The sequence below is a fragment of the Pungitius pungitius genome, chromosome 13 (genome assembly GCF_949316345.1).
Source record: "Pungitius pungitius chromosome 13, fPunPun2.1, whole genome shotgun sequence".
Classification (NCBI taxonomy): domain Eukaryota; kingdom Metazoa; phylum Chordata; class Actinopteri; order Perciformes; family Gasterosteidae; genus Pungitius; species Pungitius pungitius.
Window position 1 is genome coordinate 13526248 of NC_084912.1, and position 26801 is coordinate 13553048.

Here is a 26801-nt window from a genome sequence, read left to right on the forward strand (position 1 = left end):
AACTGACTGTAACCTCTTGTATGTTTTTGTAGTAGGCCTCTGATTCGTTTAAATACCTTTCCCTGTCAGGGAAGTTTATTTAATATTTCTACATTGCCCATTTTATTTCTTCTTATGAACTCATATGGTCCAAAAAATGTACAGAATAACTAATGGTTAGTTCCTATAACTGTCTTTTAATGGTCAACCACTCAATACCACACATTACGCATCACACAGAAATGCATATGCACATTACATTGCTAAAGTAAAAATGTTTCATTAAATAATCTGATTCACTGTTGAAAGAATGTGCTGCTTCCAGCTTCTCAAATATCAAGATTTCCCCCGTTTACACAGAATAATACGACATTTGTAGTTAGTTTGGAACTGCAATTACTTCACACCCATCAGAAAAAAATAACGACCAGATTAATCAAATTCATTTCTGAAAAAAGTATATATATTTTAGTTAAGACAAGTTGACGCTCTCTTCTCTTTCTCCATTGTATGAAATAATAACTGGTTTCTGGATCAAAGGATAGTCAACGAGACGTGAACGTGGTAAAACTTTCTCATAGTCCCACCAAGAACCAAAACAAACTTGAATATATTCTTAAACTGTTAAAAAGTTAAAAACCAAACTGTTGAATCTAAATGATTAAACATAGAAAATATTGATATTGAACAATTTAGTTGATGTTGAATACTCAGTCTCACCACTGAAGCGAGTTGATCATTAATTGTGACATCACCCTGGTTCTCTTCGTCACACCTCGAGAGCGTCTCAGCAAAGCTTCAACTAGCAAGCATGCAACATTTTAATAAACCTCATGGGGTCGTGTTGTAGTTGAGCTTTTTGTAGTCCTGTCAGTGACATCCACCACATTCCGAAAGGTTGATATTAGTATAATGAAAAATTCAGATAACCGAGCAGAAATTAATTAAGTGCTTTAAAAGACAGATGAAATTAATAAAAATACACACAAATCTCCCAAACATTCTGTACCAACTTTGCAGCCAGCCTGCAGATGGATTTGACAACATGTCATTGTTTCTGTACATGTTCACTGAACATGGAAATTTCTCAAAGGCTGCTGGGAACCTTGTGCTGCTGCCGCCTGATCTCATCCATCTTCAAGGGAAGCCAAGGTAATCTCCCACGAGCCCGATAATCCACTAGGAGCCACGGTGAAGATAGGCGACAAATTGAAATCCGCTAAGCGATGTTGTGTATGCCATTAAAGTACTCTAATTACTATTTTTAGACTGGAAAAAAAAACGCTCAACATCAAGGTCGGTGTTGTTGGACGGTTGACTAAAGCCAGGCAGATTGTGCCGAATCCCCTAATGAATCCATTTTCCAATACTCAGTATTCAAATATGAAAAAATGTACACAACATGGGGGGCATAAAATCTGAGATCTTTATTAAAAGATAAGTAGCACTGTGTGTGTTTGTGTGCCGGCATTGGAGACCAGAGGGAGCAGAAAGGCAGCGCAGCATCCCTACTGTTCAGTATGGACACCATTTCAAATATTCAGTACAGACTTGTATTGATACTTCTTCTCCCACGAGTATGCACGTTTATTAAGTTCTACTCTTGCTCCTCTGTTCATACTCTGAATAAACAAGGGCTGGACAGCGATGGGACCCATGTGGCGTTTTCCATAAAGGTCACCTCTTGTTAACGCTGTTCAATTCTGATCCCACCTCCCCTTTCGTCTTGCCCATTGATTGGTCAGGTTGAATGGCTTCAGAATAACTGTGCTTCTCTCGTACTGCACACAATAAAACACCACAACAAAGGGTGGATGGCAGAATATACAGTTACAGCATCACATGTGGGGAGCAACATTTTTAAAGAAAGAGAAAAAAAAAAAAGATCGTAGAAGACCCTCCAGCAGTTGGAAGTCAACCGACAGAACAACTCGGACGTTTCCATGACAACGACCTCACTGCTGAAACCGTGACACATTTTGGGATACTACCTACTCTACTATTTAAAGTACAGTAAAAACGCACTGCAGTCCTCAATGGGTCGAAGGACGAATCTACGACGGCAGCTTGTTGACAATCAGACACCCGGCTGGGCCCAGTGCTCCCAGCAATCACTAGAAGGGAACCTGTTTATAACCAGCCGCCATGTGACGAACAGCAATGAATCATCTGCATATAAAATGTGTTTACACCAAATGAAAAAAAAGATTTCCCAGTAAATCTATGAGCTTTTTTTTTAGATTGATGATTCTAAAGGTTTTTAAAACTCTGGAATAGAGCAATGCTGTTCTCACCTGCTTTAAGTCTAGAAGCTAAGCTAATGTCTTTGTCTCAATTTGACATTGCTGTCACATCTTTTTTCTTGATAAGTTTGGCAAAATGGCTGAAATTTACATTATCACTATCAACAGAGATGAGAAGGACCCAAGATGGCGGCTCGGTTAGCCAGTCCCACCATCCACTCTGGACGCAGCAATCGTCTTTTCGTCTGCGTCATGAGTTGCACATGTGCAGTTCAGGTGATTTGCCATGCTGCTGCTGCTGTTGTTGTTGTTGTTCCTTGCGTGACGTAAATCAGCCTCTAAATGCTACGATAATGTGATATCGATCTGGTGCCAAGTCCTGCAGACTTTAGGAATTTCATATACTGGTAATGGATTAAGTTGAACAGTTTCCCTCGTGTGCAGCTCTGACTCAACCGCCGAGGTGACCACTGGTGTAATGCTCTTACTGCAGAGCTCATCCGTGGACCACCTGATGGTGAGGGACAAAAAAAACGAGCCACTGATTGTTCAATGTTTTCAAATTTTTTGTATGGAACTGCTCGATCTACCGTGAGCAGCTTGAAACCCCTTTTTAGCGCTTGCTAGTGAAAAGCCCCACAGGACGCTTTAAGGTAACCCGCACGTCATCACCTCTGGAGCGTCAAAGAGGAGAAGGAAAATAACAATCTCGTAAGTAATGGAGAGGCGGAGGCATCAAGCTCTCTCCTATGGCTCTGAAAACAGCTGGAGGTTCACATCATCATCACAAATATACAGTACTGATCAGACGACTATCTGCCCTACAGAGGGAGGGGGGGGGGGGGGGGGGGGTTACAATATGCACTGCAGAGGGAGGGAGCAACCACAAAATAGCCATATCTACTGTATGCATTGAAAGACTACTCACTAACTACCCACTTTGGTAAGGATACAATGTTACTATAATGGACACTTGAGTTCTCAGTCCAGCAGCTTTCTTCGGTCTCTTCAGACGACAACAACAACAAAGAGAAAGAAGCTGAATGTAGGTGGGAAACAACAGCAGCCACACTTTCTCACTCCAGCCGCTCCGTCCAGCATCATCACATAGGGTTGATTTTACTTTTTTTGTTGTTGTGGGCAGTAAAGGCAGTCAAACTACCCCCGTTGTGCGTTCTTTATTCAGCTCCTTCTGTGTGGGTCGGGAGCACATTCTTGGGCTGTCCCATACGACCCCCCAAAACACCCACTTCTCCTTCGGACCTCCTGCTTATGACTTCCACAGCTGAGTGCTGAGGGTCTGGCCAGAAGCCGGTGGGGGGGCCGCGGGCCAGCCGGCCGCGGGGGCCGCTGACTGGCCACCACTCACCGCCATGCCCGACATCTGATGGGACATCTGGGGGGGGGGGGGGGGGGAAGAGAAGGGAAGTCAGTGAATTGATATCAAAGCTGAAATAGACAGCTATTCCCTCATGCAAGAGGCAATGGATGTGTGTAGGGGAGCAAGGGCAATGTGGGGGGGGGGTCCCTGACCTCTAGCTTAACTCCCATGTCTCCATCCCTCTTAAAGCCCCTATTCCCCCCCCCCCCCCTCCCCTCCCCTGCTGGCCTTATCCTACCTTATCTATTATGAACGTGCTCCGGCGCAGCGCTACTGGCTTATCTGGTAATCGGAGAGCTGGTGGCTCAGTGTGTGTGTGTGTGTGTGTGTGTGTGTGTGTGTCGTGCAACTGATCGCTCGTTCATCAACTCACCATTCCATCACCTCTATATACATGTGTGTATATATACACACAACTTTATGATGGGTATAGGGGTTGTGTTTGATTGAGCAGCAGCTAACTGACTACAGAGCCTCCGTGTTGACGTCACAGAGCATTTCGATACGTCCGTTAGCTTTAGAAAATTCGATCTTGATAGTGAAAAAGGAAATGATTTTATCGATTTTATTTGCCTTTGGTGCACACTGTGTGTAGGAAGGAGACTTTTATATACAAATATAATATGAATTCAAAAGCGATCCAATTTTTTTTAAATGTACACCACAGCGTGAACAACAAAGAGGCCCCATGTTCTGAACTCTGCGAAATGTATGAGTCATTTTGACCTCTACAGCGCAGAAGACTCAATCCACTCCCTCGATGGTCACAATCAAAGCTCTACCTGGAAGCTGCTTAGGGTCAAGTAGTTGCTCCTCTGCCCAAGCATTATATTCAAACTTTTCAAATTATATTAAAGGTATTAAAGGAGTGTTGAAAGTGTCGGCAATCAACATCCCTGTCGGTATAAATAGTTCAAAGGCAAGTACCTTCCGTTTCTGTGTCACTGCTTGACAGATGTTGACTGACCTCCCAGCATGGATCCAGTGTCCATAAGTGTCCAAAACCATTTTGTATATCGAATTATTTTAACACGGCAATGTCGGTTTATAAAAACAGGATTCTTTTTAAACTAAAAAAATGTATTGTTGACATTTTGGTATTGGTTTAATTAAAACAGAGGCTGGATAGCCTAGAGGTGAACCTGCTGCTCTCAATCAACACCAAATAGGAACAGATGAATTTCCATACAAGATGCAGCACACATTGTTCGAGTCCTGACGTCATTCCTCCCTCAATGTTGGCCAACAGATGTAAATATCCAGCTGTGCAGCCAGCGTCAACTGTGTCGAGTTCGATAACACGCATATTGTTTTATTAAATACCCTATTTGGCATTACGGGTTTGATTGAAGCCCCTTTAGTGATGTTTTTCTGAGATTTTAGGCTTTAAAAATAATATTTATTTGAGCCTGTAAACTTCCTGTGTAAATATTAGAGATTAAGGAAAATGAAGCTCATAAGGAAGCTTTTCTTCCCTCTATCTTTAGTGTCATTTAGTGGCACCTGTTTATTTACTCCTAAAACACAACTCCATTTTAAGCAGGTTAATGAAAACATTTACTTACTGAATGAGACCACGTCAATACTTTAGGAGGCATTAACTGGCTTTCTTGTTATTTACATTTGTTCTCATCAGTAAAAGCAACAGAACATCTTCTGTTGGACATCTTTCCTGTTATAAGCAAGAAATACAAAAGAGCCACTACAAGCAGCCGGATGTTTAAATGAGTTCATGATCACCTCCCCTCTGAGTGTGTTACCTGGTTCATGCCCCACTGTCCCTGCTGCATGAGCAGGTTGGCTGGCCCCCCGCCCTGCTGCTGCATGCCCGCAAAGGCGCCGTTGGGCAGAGCCACGCCGGACATCACGGCCCCCCCGCCCATCATGGTTGTGGTGGTGGGCGGGACGGCGCCGGCCGCCCCTGTGAAGCCCTGCGGGGCGAACTGCATCTGAGGCTGGCCCGCGTACATCCCTGCTGGTGCAACCACACGTTTCGCATGTTAACTTTTTTACAATTCAACATTACAGAGCGATGTTGGAATAAATAAACTGTCTTCCTGTTTAGGTTGTACTCACTCAGAGATGGGTAGGTAAAGAGTGAATTCACAGTAAATAAAATAAATCTTACACTAAATATGGCCACTGCATATGTTATTGTACTTGATGATGGTTTGGGTGCGTTATAAAGTCAAAATCCTTAAAATGTTTTTGTCTAATGTATTAACATTCTGAACTCATTGTTGCATTCAGTATTTTTTCTTGTTGTAGTAGCGGCTCAAACTAAGGATCCGTGTTGTTAGAACCAACCTAATCCTGATGTTCAAAATCAACAGGGATTAGGTACAATTTTACCTTTTAACACTAATGCAAAATATCCTCTATCGCACATGTTCACAAGATGCTGAAATATGGCCTCTTTGGCTCTATTTTTGGCTTCTATCTCCAGATTTAAATCTCCTCCACTAGTGCAAGTTCAATGTGTATCAAGAAAGGTTACACAGACTGTTTGTAGTATTTTGGAAGTTAATTAGCTGCACTTAGATCCACAAGTACCCTGCAGAGGCACACACACACACACACACACAATGAAAGTCAATGATTTTGAGGCATTAGCCTAGCGAGGTTCTTTTGGCTTTGATCTCCATCAGCATCTATTTGGACTCAAGAGAGGACAGAAAAGCCCTTCATGCTGATTTCCTTTCCTAATCCTCTCCGCGTTGGTGCGATCATGCAGCGATACAATCAACGCTTTCCCATACGCTCCCAAACATGCTCGAGTGGCTGCACGTAGCATGCATATTATATAAACAGCCGCCTCGAGCCGTCGGTGTTTACACATAACAGCTGTGAGGCGAGTGTGATTCTGCTCGTCCGTCTGTGCTGCGGCGAGACTCCGGTGAGTGGACCAGCCAGCTTTCCAGCACGCTGACATTTCTCTCTCATCACTTTTATTTTTCAAAAAAGGAAGGCTTCCAAGTAAAAAAAAAAAAAAAAACGTTAAGGAGGAGTTTTCACTACCTGTCTTTCCTTTGACTGTATGTGTACTGGCTGTAAACCTGCCTTTAGTTATTTGGTCACCTTGAGGGGGAGTGCAACAAGCACACACGTGCTGCCATGTTACATAACATGAAGTAAATATGGCGGACGTGGTAGCGACCAGACTTCTGTTTCTGAAGGGAAATAGCTGCAAACTGCTCAACTGATGACAAAAGTTGTAATGAGAACTGTGTGCGTGTGTAGCGAGAGGAAGCGTCACCTTGTCCCGGGGCAGCCTGCTGCTGCTGCTGGCTCTGCGGCTGACTGGCCACTGAGCTGCTGGCGTACAGAGACAGGATGGAGTCCTTAGATAGAAGCTTCTTCTTCTCCTCCGCCTTGGTGGTGGTGGTGGTGGAAGTGGAGGAGGAAGCAGAGGAGGAGGTGGAGGGGTCCGCCTGCTGAGGTGCTGTACCAGAGCCGGGCTGTCAGGGAGACCAAAAGGGGACGCAGAAAGAGATGCATGAAGTATGTAGCTTCACCAAAACATCAGGCCAAAACTTACAAAACGTCACGCTGTTTTGAAAAATACTAGAGATTGAAGACATAAACTATGTTTTCTGAGTGAATGAAGCAAGATGGAAGCAGCTTCCGTTTCTCATGTTTTATACATGAAACTGCTATTGGACCAGAAGAGTTGCCCCCTGCCGGCCATCGTGTGATGGCATTTACAACACACTACAACTGCCATGAAGACAAAATCCACAAAGAGAAAGAAATATACAAACGTCGGTGCGGAAAGTTTAACCGGAGATTAAAGTCAAACAAACTGTGCGCACAGTATGTTAAACTCGGGCAGGAGAAGGAGAAGCATTGTCACTGTAAGTGAGACAGATGACATTAATTAGGCTGCTGCAAAAGAGAGATAGATACATAAACACACTCATGTTCATGCCAGGCCCCTTTTATTATTTTTTTTAAACCTCTGAGGCACACACCCATTATGTCTAATGGATGGAGCTGCCAGAATAGTTACACCTGCTTAAGAGCTTCGTACCACTGTGTGTGTGTGTGTGTGTGTGTGTGTGTGTCTAGCTAACACAAACAATGGAGGGAGAAAAGGCGAGGCGATAGTCAGCAGGACTTCATGAATAAGATATGGGTGACTATGATAAACAGTGGCTTCTGCAGTACACACACACACAAACAGGGGAATTCTCTTAAGTCACACACAAACACAAGCTTAATACGCACACACACACACACACACACACACACACACACACAGCTTTGGAAGTGTGTTCAACTGCTTAGCAGGCAGGGCTGCTCCCCTCCGTCTCTCTCTGCTGACTTCCTTTGACTGTGGAGGGAAGGAAGGGAGGAGACGAGAGAAGAGAGAACGATGGCGGGAGGAGGGCAGGATGCAGGAGACAACCAGGGGACGGAGGAAACAAGTCAAGAAGAGGAGGAGAGAGAGATAGCAGAGGTAGGAGAAAAGGAAAGGAAAGAGATGACAAGTGGAGGATGCAGGGGCAGATGAGGAGGACCGATGATCACATCATCACATGCGCTCAATATTTCCTCTCAAGTGAAGCCAGTTAAGGTGAGTCAGGTGTTGACGGAGGCAGGATGGAGCCTCCTTCTATTAATAGCCTGATTAGCATGATACTGGCTTCTGAGGAGTGATGTAAGGTGAGAACAGGCAGCAGGGCGTCTTCACCCGCTCCGTGTTGATATCTGAGAGAGACATAACACGACTCAATCACTGGGGCCGATTAGATTTGAAGCTTTTTGGCAAAAGGTGAAAAAAAAGAGAATCACCCCCCCCCCCCAAACAGCGGTAGTTGTTGGTCGATTTCCTTCTTCGAGACACATATGTGTAGAACAGACGGCAGTCTACTGGCTCTGTGGGATGCCTTTAGAGAGTGTAAATTTGTTTGAAAGATGACTAAAAACGGACTGAACAATACGGGGCCACGCACCAAACAGCAGACCTACACCGTTAGAAGCCAACTGGTGAAAGCAGTGGAGCGTGTAGCGGCTAAGGAGGCTAAATTAGGAGTTTGTGAATACCAAAACAGAGTTAAAAGAACAATAACTTGACAGTAAATGAATGTTAGTGTTGCTCCATGTCTGCTTAATGTCTAAATACGCACCTGTTTGAAACCAAAAAGGACAGAAAATCAATGATGGTAGGTTTAAGTTAGCAGAGGGAAATGTAACATGTCAGTCTCAAGCGTAACTGGTAAAAAGACATTGTTGAGTTCATTAGTTACAGTCGTGCTGTTCCAGCAGCGACACGTCGATATGTCTGCGCAAAGTGCAATTACCGCCTCGCCATTGCACCCCTCCAACAACCACTGGTCCATTTCTGTCCCAAATGTCATTCTGTCCCATTAGGAATTAGTGTGAAATTGTCGTATTCAGCATATCAACACTTTTTTTGTGAAGTCACAGTGACCTTTAGATGACTACCGTTTAATCAGGTGAATGTGGCGGCTTTAAAAAGGTTCATTTGTGAAGACTAAAGAGCCAGTAGTACTCTATCGATGGCTTGTGAACCACTGGGAGGTAACCTGTACATGGAATTAAATTGATTCAATGCCTGCATGGATTTTAACACCGAGCTGATAGTTAATGGTCCACCTTACATTAGAACGACAATGTACGCTCAACTGGACACATTCATAGTTCCAATGACACAGTGGAGACGTCTAGTAGCCCTTTATAGTGCAGGTTTGTCTGAAAGGCCTCTTTCTACCATTGTAGTTGTGTGATTTCCTGACACTCCATCAGTGTTCGAGGTACATACACTGATCCTCTGTTCTGCAGACATCCTGCTAAAGCCACACTGGTGGCAGAAAATTCAAAAACTGGTCCAGTCGGGAGGAAAAGAACTTTAAAAGCAGTCCGTCACATGTGCATCTACCCGCTTTCTTTTGTCAGGCTCTGTCTCAGTCACACAACACACACAGCGTCAACATAGTGTGCGATGCGTTTCTGGGCTCCTAGCAGCACATTGAGTGAAATAAAGCCTCTTCAACAAGGCACCATTCTTCTCATCCAATGTTGGTGTCAATGGGTGCAGCCGCAGCTCTGAATTACCACTCTGACAGCATTTTCCTCACTGTTGCTACTGATAAACCTCTCCAGCCAAACACACACACACACACACACACACACACACACACACACACACACACGCACACGCACGCACACACACTTTTTTTCTTTATATGGTATTCCATCACTGCTTGAAATACTCATAAACTCCCATCTGATAGGCCTTGTGTAGCTTTACCACTCTAAGGCTCTGATTGTGTAGGCTGTGTGTGCTGAAGAATTTGGGCTAATTTACAGAAAAAAAAGCAACGCTGGCCTCGGAAATCTGAATTCAAAGGAGAGAGCAGCAGTATCAACCTTTTTCTTCCGCTCTCGGCAAACTGCCCACATCTCCTGCTCATCCCTTGCTGGATTTTGTTTTCTACTGTTCTTGCTTTATGTGTCTCAAAGTCATTTTTTGTCTCCTTAAGGATTCGGCCCTCAAGTCTCTTCCACAAAAGCTTCTGCTTTATTCCAATGTTCACGTTAACACATGCAGTGGTCACCATGGGGACGCTAGCTAGCGGTTGGTGTCATGGGTCCTTTTCCTGCACCATGTGACTTCCACCAGTACACACAAGAAACACTTTAGGACTACTTGCTTTTAACGGGCAAACCTCAAGATTTTGTACAGCCTAGATGTTTGATATTCTCGCTAGATTGGAAGAATACTCAACTTTAAAATCCATCTGTATTTTTCTATTCCAACAGAATGTATACATTTAATGTGCCGACAATAGTGACAACACACACATCACATCCCTGTGATCCTCCCTTAAGCATGATTCCCTGAAATATCACAACTCTTTAAATTGTCTTGAAACGGATATGAAATCGATTGCTTTCAGGTGAAGGACAGCAGCAAATTCTGCAGAGGTGTTCTGCACATAACGCGTTGGAAAGAACTAGTCCACTTGATGTCACAGTGACACGGTGACAAACTAAATCTATTGAGTTCATTTTTGAGTCCAAGTGTAAATTTATGGCAAATTTGAAGGAATCCTGAGATAATGTTCAAAAGAAACAACGGACGGAAGATGACGATGTAAAATGAATCCCTCTCAATCATCACTGTATCGGCATTTAGTTTATGGCCCGCAAGTTGACTTTTTTGGTTTAGACTTATCAAATCCATTTTCATCTGCAAATATAGGCAAAATAAAGCCTGAAAAAACATCACATGTGCACAAACAACTGTTCTTGACTAGCTGTAGAGCAAACAAAGGTATTGATCTTAAGCAGTTTAACACAGATGCATTAACCCCTTGTGTGTCTACTGGTAAAAGCTTCCTCTCCCCTTCTCAAGCAGTGTTTTTTTTTTTTTAAATAAGCAGAATTCTTGATTGGCTTTGTTTCAAGTGGACAGCCAGCCGTATAGCCAGCTATAGTCACAAATAAGCTTTAGGGACTTCAGCTGTGGATGAAAATGAATAATCTCTTTCAGCATTTGCTGCACGACCCAAAAAGGAACTTTGATTTTTGCTGCAATTTGGCACTGGGGCTGTTTTCCAACGATCAGGAGCCCAATTTGGTCCCCTTAGTAATAAGGACAATTATGGCGAGAGCAGCATACTGATGCAGTTCAACAGACTGTACGAGTTGAACTGTCAGCAGATGAACAGTAATATTTGGTAAAAATACAATAATAGTGATTGTGAGCGTAGTCAATGGCTGAGGAACTGATTTTTATTGAGAAGGCTATCATCGGTTTTCAGCCGTTGGTCGGCTAAGAAAGCAGCTCATTCCACAGCCGGCCATAAGATAGACTTTGTTAAGATGTGTGATAATAGTCTTACTTCTGATGTACAATGACTTTCAATGCCACAATTTTCTCACCAGCAGTGTAAATCTCACCAGCTCCCTTTCAAAATAGGTAACATATTTCCTCCTGTTATTTCCACTTTAATGCACATGCAATGAGACACACCGTAGATAAAAGTTTTACAGTAGCACAAAGATTGGGTCGGTAAGGCTGCCATTTTTTATATGCACTCATTGCGAGCGTCACAAATTTAACGACGTCATGGTTCATCCACACGTTTTTCACAGCTGGGGGAAGCGAAGCTGCCACTTGGTTCTTGTCCTTTTCTGAAACCAGTGTGGCCTTAAACCACGGGGAATTTATCAAGCTAGTTAACAAGTCATCTGCTAGTTAGCTAGCTAACCTACCAAATTCCCTATGCTTAAACACTCTGTTGGTCACAGAAAATGAGGGAATAGCGGGTTGGTGGCCAGCGGCGTGGCTCCGGGTCTAAACTCTAAACCTACCCGCTCCAAAAAGTCAAACTCCCGATCTAGCAGGTAACCATAGGTCTTCGCACGCTGCGTCCCATCTCTCACTGGCGAGCTCCACTGACGTGTCGTCAACTTGGCATCTAATGACAATCCTTTGTCTTGGGTTTTAAGTCACATGACCAAAAACGGTTCGAGGTCCATTTACTACAATTCTATTTCTATGAGAGAGAGAGATGCACCAAAATGCCAAATCAACGACATAGCCTCAGTGAATGTGGTAAAACCGTCGTCTCGTGGGTCAGGACAAGGATTTTTAGGATTGGTCATACAAGCCAGCGCATAAGCGGGTACTGCACCCTCACACTCGGCCTGCTAGGGCTGGTGTGACTTCATGCTCCACGCTTTGTGGCTCCCTGTTCGCACCCTCCAGCTTCACTTATTCCTTCACTTTCCCTGCCGAACTGCTCTCTGCAATGTCGCTCTTCCTATCAGTCTACTGCCTCCAGTGTTTGTACCTCCCCCAAGTTGTCCTTCTGCACCTCGCCTTATCCCTCGCTCTCTTCTTTCATACGTCCTTTCCCACCCTCTTCACAACTTTTTTTTTTCACTTATTGTGGGATTTAATGAGCGATAGAGAACGAGACTCAGGGAGAAAGTGTACGTGTGTGTATTAATGAATGAGAGAGGGGGGTGGTAACACAAATCCTCCCCCTCCTACAAGGCTGTAATGGTATTTTCGTAATTGACATATTCTCAAATAGGCGAGCTCTCCCCGATGCCGGTTAATAGCTGCATGAAACAGCTGGCTTTGCTTTTCTCAACGCAGCCAGGCTAATCACAGCTGTAAAGCCATATCCGCACACTGAATCCCAAATCCAGTCCTCTGTAGGTGCGTGAGTGTGTATACTTAGGTTGGATGTGAACTGGCTGTCAAAGGTGCAAGAGTACCTTGTATGTATGGAGGGGAGAGGTCGACGCTGCAATGACGGTGCTACAGGTAAGTTCATGGGGGTTGTGAATGCTGCGTGTAGGTCAGCAAGGGGTCAGGACATATATTCATTATACAACCAAGAGTGTGGCCCGATGGTGGTCCCACAGGAAAAGGTCACCCAGACGTCAATTCCTTCCTCTGGGAAGCAGAAACATGCACAAGCCAGTTTGTCTGACATACAATCACACGTTACCCTTTACACCAAGGCAGAGCACATTATTATCCACACCACTGCAAGGTAAGTGCTGAAATGTCAGCGCAAGTCTCCACGCGCAACCCAACAGGCCCCGACAAAAACCGCCAACGTGTCAAACTAGATTTTGATGGCAACATGCGAGGAAAGGTCTTCTGACATCGGTGGCGTGTTAATGCAACACAAGGCTCGTCTGTGAGAGCTGCAGCGAGACGCCTGACTGTGGCAGAAACAAATTGTACTCTTTGACATTCAAATATTACATTCTATAAGACGGACAGTTGTGCCGCGGGTGGAGGGCCATGACGGAGCAGGCTGTCTGCCATCAAACAGCCACTGTGGAGCAATCTGCTCCCGCAGTTTATGAAGTGCAGCGCGGCAGTCCAAGGCTGGAACAGAGAGCGCAACCCTACTGCAGAGATAAATGAATATTGTTTCTTTTTTATCGTCTCTGCTCTAGCCTTCACCGCTACAAAAGGCTATCTATGGATCTTGTGCGTGTGACGCAAAGTGCTGCGAGGCCATTTTGAGGTACTTGTACTTCTTTCGCTATTACCATGCTACTTTTCTCTGGTATATTTGAGAAGAAATATATTGAACTTTTACTCATTTTTGAAATAGTTTGAACCAGTGATTGTCTGATAATGGTACAAGCACAACCCAGTTAAAATACCTCTTGGTTTCTGAGATAACAAAATGGTTTAAAGGACAACTCGCAATGCCTTAAGAATCTCATCATAGTAAGTAAGTTGGATATACTGAAACGTAGAAAAAGTCTGAGGCTCCCGATGGGAAATAGGAATTGGACGTTGACGTAACCACTGTTTACACGTCAGAAACCAGTATTTGTGGCAATTACCACATGGAATGAGCACTCGCTGCTCAGAGAACAAAGGCTCAAGGAGGGGAATTCAGGACTAATGGTTTCATGGAGATGGGCAGAGGTGCGAGGCGTAGGGGAGATTGGGGGGTAAGAGGGAGCCCGGCAGTGTCAGAGGTGGAGCTTGCAGTTACAGCAGCCCATAATTGTTCGTCATGCCTGGGTCCCCAGCTCGCCACTGCCTGGTCGGCTCCCGGTAGGATCAGAGTGAGATGTGCAATATGGAATCTGCGAATAGGTCACAGTGGAAGAATGCATTGCCAAACCAAAGAAGGGGGTCACTGTGTGTGTGTTTTTAACATGTCACTTCTGTTTGTTTGTATTTCTCTATCCCCTGAAAGGAAGTACACCATTGCATCACGTATGCATTGAGTTTAAACATGTGGCTTCACGAGTGCGCGTCCTCATTTCCAGCAGAGTGGAGGTCAAAGGCCACACTTTGAGGGACCACAATGGCGTTTAAAAGTCAACGCTGCTCCTCGGTAATGTTTAATTCACCAGCCGTGCTCCCTCGGTTCAGACTAACTGCTGCTGGAGTGACGGAATGAAAAATATCACTTTAAAATAAGAAAAAGAAGACCCAGAAAATAAAGGTCATTCAATATGGCTACTGACACTAATGAGTCACACAACTGTAGACTCCGATCATTCCCACTTTATTTTCAAATATCTGATTTTTTAGTTGTTTTTATATTAGCTAACAAACTAACACAATTCATATGTATGAATAAGAAATATTTACAGCTAGACCAGCGCTTTCAGCCAAGAATGGACGGACTCTTCAATGTTGATTATTCACGCAGTTAAAAATCAGTTTGTGTTCACAGACGGTGACGATTACTAAAAGAAGCGCACACATCTTTTAAACAAATGTAGCCATTCACATCTGAAGAGTCCAGAATGATGACAAACCTAACATCAAAATATCGACTGTGAAACAAGGGTGTAAACAGAGAGAAATATAGTGGTTGTTTTAAGTGGTTTCCACAGATAAAATCCCTGCACACAATTTTCCATTTTTAGGAGATGAGCAGAATAGAATATCAGGGCTTTTTTTGAGGACACCACTTCCATTTCTAAAAGCAGTGACATTCATTTTGTAGTACTTTATTTTGAGCATAAGCTTTCTGTTGAATAATCTAACCTTAAATGCATCCTTCATTTTACTTTAAATGAGATATACACATATATTTATTAGCTAATGTATTATTCATCATTTGAACATACAGACGTTAACACACCTGTACACATATGTATAGGACTAAAGCATTTAACATTACTGGGACTGTTCTCCAAATTGTCGCTGAATTTAATTTCCCCTTTCAATCTCATATCTCCCCATCTATTCACTACTAATATAAATGAAATGTACGTCAGCTCGCCTAGACATTCTCTCTCTCTCACTGGGTGAGTGTGCAAGTTGCTGCCAGTGCTTTACGTCGTGGGTAGAGTTTACGGCTTATGCGTGGTGTCTCACAAAAGAAAACCTCTCATGGTCCTCAACAACACGACCCAAGAGCTCAAACTGGTGTTTAGAGTTAAGTAGAAGATTTTGGTTGTGTTTTTTCCCACCGATGACGACATTAGATGTTTCAGAACACGTCCGGGGAAGGACTCTGCTGAGCAGGTGGTTGATGTGGTTGAGGGGGGGCGGCGTGGCATCGAGCAGGGTGGGCAGGCGAGTAAGAGGGGCTAAGAGGGGACAAGTGGAGTCCATCAGGTACGGCAGACGTGCAGGGGTAGGACAAGTGAAGCTCAGCAGGGAAGTGAGGTGTGTGAGGGGTGGAGGTCGGGGGAGTGACAGAGGGGACGGTTGAGGCCCAACAGGTGGGCCGGGTTTGACAGGTCTGTCGGGAGAGTGTAGAAGTGGACCAAGGGATAAGTGGGGTCTGGCAGGTGGTTTGGGGGGGTGAAGGAGGGCAGGAGGAGCTGGGAAAAAGTCGAGAGACACATACTAGAGAAAAGGTGTTAATGTTGCTTCTGCCCTAACAACATTAGGGCAGAAGCCCTCCTGAAGAGGAGGAAGAGGAGGAGCAGCAGAGGGGGCTCCCGAGCAAAAGAGGGGTCAAAGAGCAGAGAGAGAACGTGAGGGGAGCAGAGGAGTCCGGGCGGCGTGGGGAGGGCGAAGGATTATCTTGAAGACAACTAAAAACATGGAGGACCTGGAGGAATACTTCTCCGACATGAAAATGGTCCGTCTTACTGTTCGGGAGGACGCGAGAAAAAAAGGGTGGTGCGATCTTCTTTCGGACGGAGGAGGCGGGGGTTTTGCTGTGGACTGAGCACGGCGTCCATCCGGCTGCGGAGGGGGATCCTGAAGGGCGGACTGGCGACTGAGGGGCGGAGCCAGAGTCCAGCTACACGACTGGCTGTCTATTAGACCGCAGTGACGTCAAGTGTGTGACATTTTTGTGTTTTTATCTCTCTGTGATGGAGCCTGGGTCCCCGCAGACTGCGTCTGTGGTGATAAGCAGCCGATGAAAGCTTCTGACTGTGTGTGTCTGTTACCTGCTGTGTGTTGTTGGAAGATGGGAGAGGGTTGGAGACCATTGGTCCAAAGATGTCTGATTCCTCGCTTAGTGGTGCAGCACCCTCTGGAGCATCTGAGAGAGAGAAAGAAGATAAAAATCACACAACCTTCAGCATAGGGTATTTGTACCATTTTTTGAATTTAGAAATCGGCCCCAAAGGTCAATTCCAACATCTGATGTGATTCTCCCAACCCACGTGTTATGTAAAGAGGCTATCCTGGCTGTGTACGTTTACTTACTGTCCAAATTAAGTCTTATTTAAGTTACTGTGCAAGGAGACGAAAAGCAAAAGTTAAGCAGCTAGTATTAAATGTGAGGACTGTTTAGTTTGTGAGGCGTGTGTGTAGTTCAGCACACACTGTGCGGCCCTCTGAGAGACGGCGAGATAGAGACAGCGATGGTTAGGTAGACAGAGAGGAGGAGAGGGAGTGTCTGAAAGGGAAGAGTGAGAGAGAGTGTGTGTGTGTGTGTGTGTGCGCGTTGTTTGTGTAGGAGCGAGCCAACAGCAGAGGTCATTTATATAACCACAGTGATGAAACATCCATAATTTAGCCCTTTTAAAGGGCGAACAAGACTGCCTGCTTCATCAGACAGCAGGGTTGCAGCAGAAGCCACTCACTGGGAGAAAGCTAGCAAGGAGCACTCAAACTCCTTCTGAACCACTTAAAAGAAGTCATTTTCAAAGAGCTGCTTTGATGACATCTACCGCTCTAATAATTTTATGTTTTTGCTCTCCATTCATCTTGTGATGCCTTCAAGGCACATTTGTGATTTGTTGAAAGGTGCTGGGTGAATAAACGTGTCCTTGAGGTGGCTATATGAGCTTGACTTTAATTTTGATAGTTGTCACGTTGTGAATTGCTGCTTGAAGGATGAAACCCTATTGCGATTATCACTATAGGTGCATAAGAGAATGATGGCTGCCATTCTTCAATCACATCACCGCGTTTTCAAATATAGACTAGTAGGATCGGATTTCATGTGCATCAAATAAGTACAACTCTACTACCTAAGCCCTTCTCTTACCAAAAGCTCATTCACTCATTGCCTGGCAAAGTACCCACCGGGATGGAGCTGCTTCTTGAGAGAACTCTCAACTTCACCATGGAAACAGACCCGCGGTCCAGGGAGTGTTTGTGTGTGGGGGTGTTTTATAAGCGCCCTGAACCCCTTTGCCCCAAGTGTACACACACACACACACACACACACACACACACACACACCTTCCCAGTATCTTCAATGAAGACAGCGACTTCATTCAGCAGTGGAAGAAGGGGGTAAAATATCAGACCCGGTTAAGCTGCATTGATTCTAAAGCAAAATCCTGATTACATTTCTCATAAACACATTTAAAAATGTATTTCATCCACCCTGTGGATAAGGAAAATTAACTGCCTTTGAAGTGTTGGTAGCCTAAAGTATGTTAATTCAACCCACGTTGTTTTCCAATGAAACACAAGTCACATCTAGGGCATGAAAGGAGACCCCCCCCCGCGCGCTTCCAGAAACGAGTTGGTCCAGAAGTGTTTACAATGGACACAAAACGCTACCAGTAAAACGTGTGTTTCCAGGTGATAAAGGAAGTCTGACACCCTCCCTAGTTGTGTCCGCATCATTGTTTCAAGAGTAGCTTGTTGAGATTTGACGAGCAAAGAGCGTGTTGTAAAGTACATTTACACAGTACATTTCATTCTTCTTACTGGCATATTTTCTCCTTTTTTCAGATAACTGAATTCATCTAAAACTGCAATTTGAATGCAGTTCATGAAGACCTTTTGAGAGAAATCAGCACATGAACAATCCAGCGTACACAAGAGTCTTGGTTTGGATATCCATTATTTGGATATTAACTGGCCAAATGGCCATTAGTGTGCAATGTGTTCCTATGGAGCAACGTTGTCCCGTGTTGATCCCTGTTTTGTTTGTATGGTGAACACATGTTCCTCCAACCTAGCTGGTGCCAGCACTGTGTAAAGAAACACGGCAATGCACCAACAAAGACCGCTGGCAGGAGCACGTGGACGTAAACAAGGCTACATGAAAATATTTAAAATAATCGGCTTTGCAAATGTAGCCCACTTAGCGCGTTGAAGCGCTGTTAACGAGCATTGTTGTTTTAGTGGACGTTGCTCGGCACATCTTCTTCCATTCTCACTTTTTTTGTTATTATTCAAATGCATGGGGTGTTTGACCATGCATTTGAATGAGGTTGGCAGCAAGATGTGTGAATGGAAACAGAAAGCCATTTCGTTCCTGGTTGCAAGAGCACAATTGGTCTTTCACTTGATAAACCATATCAAGAGCAACCTAAATATTTCAACCAGAGGTAAAAGCTGGGACCAAAGCAAGCACAGCTGCTGCTGCTGCTGCTTGAACAGAGGAGGCGACATGCAGGAAGAAGTCGGCTTGTCAGACACATTACAGCAGGCCAACGGCCAAGCTGGAAGTGAAGGGCTCCATCAATAGAAGTTTATACAAGTGATTCAGTGGCTGCTGAAGAATTGGGGCATCTCTGAGGAAGCATTTGTCTCCATGGGAGAGCTAAAAAAGACAAAACTGAAATGAGTTATACATTTTGTTTTAAAATTGTTCCGATGGAGAGAACCCTTTAAATGATGATAGATAAAAATAATTTAGAAAAACCAATGTCTTGCAAACCAAGGAAATAAAAGCAAGGATGGAGGAATGATTTGTGTAAAAGTGCTCATCTGGCTCACAATGTTGTTTATGCTTTCATTCCACCACAGCCTGCCAAACTGAATTAGACTGAACAGAGGAGTTGACAAATAACACAGTAAAATAACCGGGGACACGGTTGGATGGATGGAGGAGCTGTGTATGTGTGTGTTTGTGTGTAATTGTGTGCGTGCTCAAAGCTTACTGCAACAAATTTGACTTATGGATTATCTTTGAAATCTTATCCACTTGACGTGGCTGCAAGGCGCGTAGCATCGGTTATTCATAGCAGGGCGTCACTCTCATTCCTATTTGATCAATGCCGTATCCACCGGCTATTTCTTCTGTCAACGCAGCTTAAACCCCCCCCCCCCCCCCCCTCCCTCGGCCGAGTCTAATACAGCGCAGCTCGTATGCAGAAAATAAGGGGATTGGATAGTAACCATTTGTGGGTGGGAACCAAACCTGACTGGCCGTTTGGGCTATAAGAGCAAGCTCAGAGGACAGTGTCCAAGACGCATGCCGTCAAATCAAAAGGTCACAGGTTTGGGTCCAGCTTGTGACCTTAGTTGAATGTCATATCCTTGGTGCATTCTACCGTTCTGCTGTTCTTGAACTGGACACCGATGCCATTCAAATGCACGCAGGAGATTAACGATCACCTTTACATCTGTGTGTCAGCTGCGTCTACAAAGTTGGCCCCAAACACCTGGGGGCTTTTATCACACTTGATACAATGCTATTTAATGACGATTTTTGATAATAAACCTCTTTATCATTATCTATAAAGATTTAATAATCTGACAATGGCATAGCCATCAGTGTTTATTGATTAGTGATTATTTTATTAAATCATGGAGATCCAAGACCCTCCAAAGATGTTCCTATCGAGATGAGAAATTCACAACTTTAAATGAACAGAAACATATCAATAACTTAACCATTACGCTTCAGGCGATATGTCCTTTTGACTAATTAAGGAGGCATCACAGGGTGCAAAATATAATTTCTTCTGCCTTTTCCAAATCTTACCAAAACAACACAATCCCCTTTTCCTTTTTTGAAATGTACCTTAAATCATTATTACAAAGTCTAGTACATGACTGAACCATTGTGTGGATTTAACTATATGCAGCACACGGTTGTGATTGAAGCCATCAACGATGTATTAACTGCAATGTGGTGTAAAAAGTCATCCAAGAGGAACAAAAGGTGTCTGTACATGACTCAAATAAAGCCTGACACTGATGAACATTTCACTTATAACCTCACACGTAATTCTATCTACAATTATTACATATCAATCTAGAAATGGTATTTAATTGGTTTATTTTAAGCATCTGACACATTGGGTGGTCGTGTGGGTGTACACTTTGACACGTTATTATATTGTATAATGGCAGGAGGTAGTTCACATCTCACCCAGCCCCAGCAGGTCCACGGCCGGCTCTGCGCCTTCCTTGGCACCGGCTTTGCACTCCGACTGCTGGAGAAAGACAAAGGGAAATGATTTAGCACATTTTCTTTATGATTTTTATAATAATTAAACAATAAAAGCCATTGGACTCAGTGCTCAAGGGTTCTGTGTACAGAGATACAAAAAATAACAGACTTATTCAACAAAGGCTTCAACCTTTGTTGAATAAGTACTCACCAAGTGATCAAGGATACTAACCAGTGGGCTTTTTATTTAGAGACTTGGCTCCTTGCTCTGCAGTTCTTTGTGCAATACCACACGTTTCAAGTCCGCTTGATTATTTTGCAGCACAGCACAAAGTATGGCAGTGTTTCTTCAAACATAACAGAGATCCAAAAGGAAGGTTTCTGGTAATGATGGACCGTCAACAGAAAAAAAAAAAGTAAAGGACAAATATTTGCTGGCTGCAGCTGTTGGTTAAACTGAAATGTCAATATTATTTCTGATAGGCAATCATGCTAATGGTATTCTTTTTTTAATTGAAAGTAAATATAGGGAGCCACAAGGAGAATAGGAGGAAAGCAAAAGAGAAGACGGATAGAGGGGAAAGAGAAAGAGCATGTGACAGGACGATGGAGCGGGGAGGCAGCGTGAGATTGGAGAAACAAATGCGGTGAGAGAGGGAGGGGGTATTAAAGGTTAACACGCGGGCCATGAGAGATCTACAACGCCGGTAACAAACCCAATTTCCCCCCCAACAAAAGATCGATGGACTACATTAAATTCAATGTCGTTCCAATCTGAGGCAATGAAAACAATTACCGTGTCCACGCCTAATCAAGAATGCATTGGCTGCAAAATGATGCGTGTTGGGACTGCAGCAGAGCTCGCACCCCTGCAGCAGGAGGGTTGTTGTGTGCACAGCAGCAGAGGGCTTGGTTGTCACTGAGCTAGCATTAGCAGAAAACAGTTTTGTACATCACAATTCCTTAATGTAATTTAAAGAGTTCATGAATATTACAAAAACTGTATTTAATGTAGTGACATCAGCACGAGTACAGGTATGTTAAATCAGATTGGTGCATCCTCAACCCGAGAGCTTACCTTAAGATTTAAGGAAAACAACATTATAATATTACACATATTGCCAGACAAAGACGAAAGACAAAATCTTTAAAGTAAAGCACCTCCATTAATTTGGCAGGGCAAGAGCAGAAAGAATTGCAATTTATATCTTTGGCATGCCGGTCCATTTGATTACCAACATTTCAGACTGTGGGCAGCAGTAGAAAATTGTGGATTTCATAGTCTTTCTCCATGCTGCAACCCACACAGAGGCAGTGAGACGCGAGGAAAAAGAGAAAGAAAGAAGGAAATCCAAAATGTCAGTCTGCATGAAAAGCTTAAATTCCCCTCCGTATGCGGGGATTTTGATTGACACCCTGCCAATAATGTTCTCAGAAACACTCGCAGACGCGTCGGGCTTTCCATTAGCTAACCGGGACGACGGCGAGCGCCGCAGCTGACGGACGGCTGGCGACGCACCGTGATTGGGTGTCAGGGGCAGTTGTTCATGGCGACGGATGGAGAAAGTGGAATTGGAAGGGAGGCCAGCGATCGATAAACCCGCCCACCGTCCCCAACAGGTGAGCACGCTGCAGCAATGGGGGAGGAGGGGAGGGGGGGGGGGGGGGGTAGATTGAGTTGAAACCACAGGGCAAAGCAAGCCCTCCGATGACTTCTGTCGCATCAGATCGCTGTCGAAAGCCCTCGCCAGACAAAGCGATTAGCCGAGGGCTGTCACACCGGGTGTCTGCTGGAAGTTTCACTCAATGGAAAAAAAACAATAGTGTGAGAGCGATGTTTGAGTGTCTCGTACAACAGACAATACGTAATGCATTAAAAAGGGAGGAGCGCATTGCATCAAGGTCAATGTTTTTAATGAAGAGGTTTTCCTCATCAATGGTTGAAATATGTTCTGTACAGCAAGAGATACAAATAGTCAGTAAACATTTCCAGGTGTCTGAGAAGTAGCTGACAAAGGGTGTCACTAGAACGCCACATTCACGCTTTAAAGATCATGGAAGCGGTTTTAATTTCTCAAGATTATCTTGCTGAACAAAAGAGGTGTTTTTGCTGTGGCACTTGTTTTCTCCAATAGTCTAAAATCCAGTTGATAAAGTCCCATTGGCTTCTTGTTGAGGAAGCCATGCTTTAATAATATTGTGGTTGAACTACAATTTAATCTTTTTTGTAATGTAAATTTTTGATTTGTTGATGATATTGTTACCGTGACAAAGGTTCAGTAATAACTGGTTGTTTTGCCAACCAACCAAGTTGCAGTTACGATTTCAGATCTTCCCAAAATGTCATCACCTCCCCAAAATGTTGATTTATTTGATATTCTTATTGTTGATCACTCAGGATGAGATATTGTTGTTTTCTTTTTTTACATTATGTCACGACTAGCATGAAAACAAACACCAAGGGACTCTTGAGGCATATATTCATCAAGATTGAGAGCTTGCTGCCAGAAATGGTAATACTGTATATAAATATTCATTAGGTACATGAAGCTGGACTTCAGATCCCTCGGGTACCTGTGTTGTCCTAATTACATCAAAGCATGAGATGATGATATTATAAAAAGGCACACTTTGAAAGCAGGCAGCAGCTTGTAGTTGTGGCATGTGGCTTATAGTAAGTGGAGCCTGCAGTGGGACATCATTACAGAGGGGCAGTAGAGAGCATCCTGAGTGGAAACCTTACAAACTGACACGGGATGTGCACGGCTGGGGACGCGAGGGCTCCACAGCTGGTGATTAAAACCGGCCAGCCTGCCATTGGCAGCCGCCTCTCAAGCATGACATGGGTGACATGAGGTGCCTGCAAAGAGCCTAAAGGGCATGAAGACAGTGAACAGCGCTTCGCCTCGCTGTATCAGCTACTGCAGCACCGGACCTCCGAAAAGCTGAGGAATCCACATATGAAGTGGGGTGGGGCAAGTAAAGTGGGACTACACGCTGCATTTTGTTGTGCATCCATGTGCTAGAATGGCAGAAAAAACGATTTGGAACCTTGCACTAAAACTAAAGAAAAAAGGGAAAGTGTGACGGATGCCTTGAGAACAATAGCGCTACAGTACCAACAGAAACAAAGGCATGCAGGTTGAGACATCGCAGTGTACACCCGCTACCCGCAGCGGCAGTCCAAAAATATGTGTATCGCCTTTCAAACCAACATCAATCGCTAGAACTCTGGGGAGCACTGCATCATCGACTACCAGCGCACAAGTGATGAAACACGGAACTCACACACCTACACACATCTGCAGCCTCTTACAGAGACGCTCTGTGACCCACTGAGACTGTACTCGGTCTCACACAATCCCTCCGTCCTCCTCCCTCGTGCCCACAAGAACTGCGAGATGAAGCAAACGTCTTATCCTCCGAGGGGAGGCAGCGCCAGGTCGATGGAACAAACAAAGAGCGAGCAACACTAATGGAGGGAGAGGAAGTAAAAAAAACGGAGTGGAAGGGGACGAGCGGCCGACGAGGGCTGCAAATTGGTTTGCGGCGAAAGCGAGAGTAGGCGGGAGGGAGACACACCGAGGACAGGAAATGGGGGACGAACGAGGAAGAATAACCGAGAGGACGACGGAGGCAGACACCAGCGGGACGGCCGCGGTGGAGCAGGAGCTGGTCGGCAGCCCGTCTTGTGTTTGTGCCACGCGCCGGTCACCATGGGGCGCAGACGTGTCCAGTGGAGTCGTGTTTTTACGTGGAGGGAAACCAGAGAGTTGGGTCAAAAGTAACTGTGCACACAATGGTTTGCTGGCTGTTATTTTAATGCTCTGAATATCAAAAATCACCTCCAACAATACCTGACATAATAGTTCACTTAAAAAGATCACTAAAACGTATTATTTGTGTGAATTCAATGGTGCATGCCCAAAATGAGGTTTTGGATTGATTATGTGTTTGAAATTCTAATCAAAAGACCAGCAGCTCCAAAAACCTAGATTGATATTACTTTTCTACTAACATACAGCATTCAAGCGGTGGCACATTAAAGATCCACCAGGGCAAGAGGGCACTATGTGCATTTTAACGACCCCCTTTGAATGTGTGCAGGAAGAATTGGACTACAACAGTGAAGAAGAAGCTATAAGAAGAATTAAGTGAATGAGAAACCACTAAGTCAACTGGAGGTCCGATTACTAGCCGGGACTTGGGTCATGTTGTCACTCTGTTCCTCATCACTCATACTTGATTTACATTTTATTTACTTCATTCCCCTGTGCTTCTTTCACAGAACGTTCACATATATAAGCTTGGCGCCAAGCATAAAGCCTCTTTTGTGCTTAATATAGCAACAGAATTTTTGTTCAAAAGGGACATCAATAGTGACAAAAAGCTATGAACGGAAAGCAAAGTGCCGAGTTTGCCCCGGGGTGGCATCCTTGGAGTGCTGACTTTTATTTGACATTGGCAGGTGTGGCAGCTGCAGCGGCACCAGACAGAGCGATCAGCAGCGCTGTAGTACATGCAGCAGGAGAAGGAAGTGGATTGTCTCCTCGTGGCTGACAGCTGCCATATTAATGCAATAAAAGAGAATAATAAAACTGCCACCGGCTGGGTGAGCCGACGCTGCGGAAGAAAGACGGTGGGTGGGTGTGGGGCGTGGGGGCGGGGGGGGTTGTGTTTGAGGGAGAGGATCGGGGAGGAAGAGGGGTCAATCTGCATTGGGGGGATGCCGGCGACCAGCAAGGGGATGGTGATGGGGGAGGACATTAGGAGGAGAGGAAGATGAGGAGCAAAGAGAGAGGGATGATAAGGAGGACAGGTAAGAGACGGGGGGGAAAGGACACAAGGAGAGCGATGCCACGAAAACGGAGGGTGCAGCGTGTTGATAATGCATTATTAACACAGACAGAGATCTTATTTAGACCCCACCCTGATGCACACACAAACACACAAGCATGTGTGTGCGTGTGTGAGTCTGATGCCGTTAAGTTGCAGCAGTTCTGCACCATTCGACATAATCGGTCACTCAGCTGGTGGCACCTAGACACACACACACACACACACACACACACACACACACGCACACTTTGAGACATAACCTACCACACGTAAGCATCTTTTCCACCCCTACCCGGTCAGTTGGCACACGACCGTACAAACACACACAAAGGACACTTTAAGACATAAACACAAGGAGGTAAAAGAGACACAAACAGATGTGTGCAATGCATGCCAACAGAGCAATACACACACACACACACACACACACACACACACACACACACACACACAGTTTGAGGGAAGGTCACGGTGTGGTCTGACAGCTAATGCCCGACGGTGCGGTTCAGGGAAAGGATCCCTAATCAAATCCAAACCGCAGACAGACACACATACACAAAGACACGTAGCAATTGGAACTGGGCCTTTTCAGGTGTTTTCAGAAGGGAATCTCGTTTGTCCCTAACCAGGAGGACTCTCAAGCATCCAGAAAATCTTGTTAGGTTGTGTTGTCTGAGAAAGCAGAGGATTCAGGTTGAAATCTGTCGGGTGGGTTTAAGGATCACGCCGACACACAGGTGCTCCGATGCAGTGAAACTCACTCCAGAGCCGGACTGCAATCACACACAAGCATTTAGAGAAAGGCAAATTTGATAAAAAGGAGCTGGATTAGCATCCTGGAGAATCTTCTTCCAGACTGTAGTTTTTAAACCACAGGTGAGGGGACGTGTACGACTCCTGCAGTGTCAATCAAAAGGTAGCCCCGCCCTAAAGCCTACCCTGTTTTAAGGTCTATTTGACTCTAAATGGCCCGTAATTTACTAAATTAACATTGTGCTGCTCCGGAAAAAAAACACTGAGAGATTAACGCTTACTAACATTCATCATACCCGGTTCCATCTCCAGCATGACCCACGTTCCCACCTTTACAGAAACTACTCTGTTCAGTATAGCTGGAAGGGAAACCATCATAAACACCACCACCTGGCCTGATCCTTCCTGTCAACGGATAATAGTGTGGATAGAAAAGTCCCGACTGGTTTACAGAAAACAACTAATACAAACAGAAACGTGAAGGGCCACTGGGACATGAAATAACCTTTACAGTACAATAGCTACACGAGACACCTAGAAAACACAACCACACCTGCAAACAAATCGTTTCGGGCCCAAACA

At 44.6% G+C, this 26801-nt stretch overlaps 1 protein-coding gene across 3 annotated transcripts in view; it reads right to left on the bottom strand.

Annotated features, from left to right (window-relative positions):
- Positions 1-216: 216 nt before the first annotated feature.
- Positions 217-26801, bottom strand: part of smap1 (small ArfGAP 1) — a 55894-nt gene continuing 29309 nt past the window's right edge. For 2 of the 3 annotated variants that reach the window (XM_062566751.1, XM_062566750.1), the window contains 5 exons: positions 20607-20670; positions 16486-16580; positions 6860-7061; positions 5364-5578; positions 217-3618 (listed from right to left, as the gene is read on the bottom strand). In XM_062566751.1, the coding sequence (XP_062422735.1) occupies positions 3493-3618; positions 5364-5578; positions 6860-7061; positions 16486-16580; positions 20607-20670 (702 nt within the window). In that variant the 3' untranslated portion in view covers positions 217-3492. The remainder of the gene's footprint in view (positions 3619-5363; positions 5579-6859; positions 7062-16485; positions 16581-20606; positions 20671-26801) is intronic. The other variant, XM_037464884.2, reaches the window with a different exon arrangement.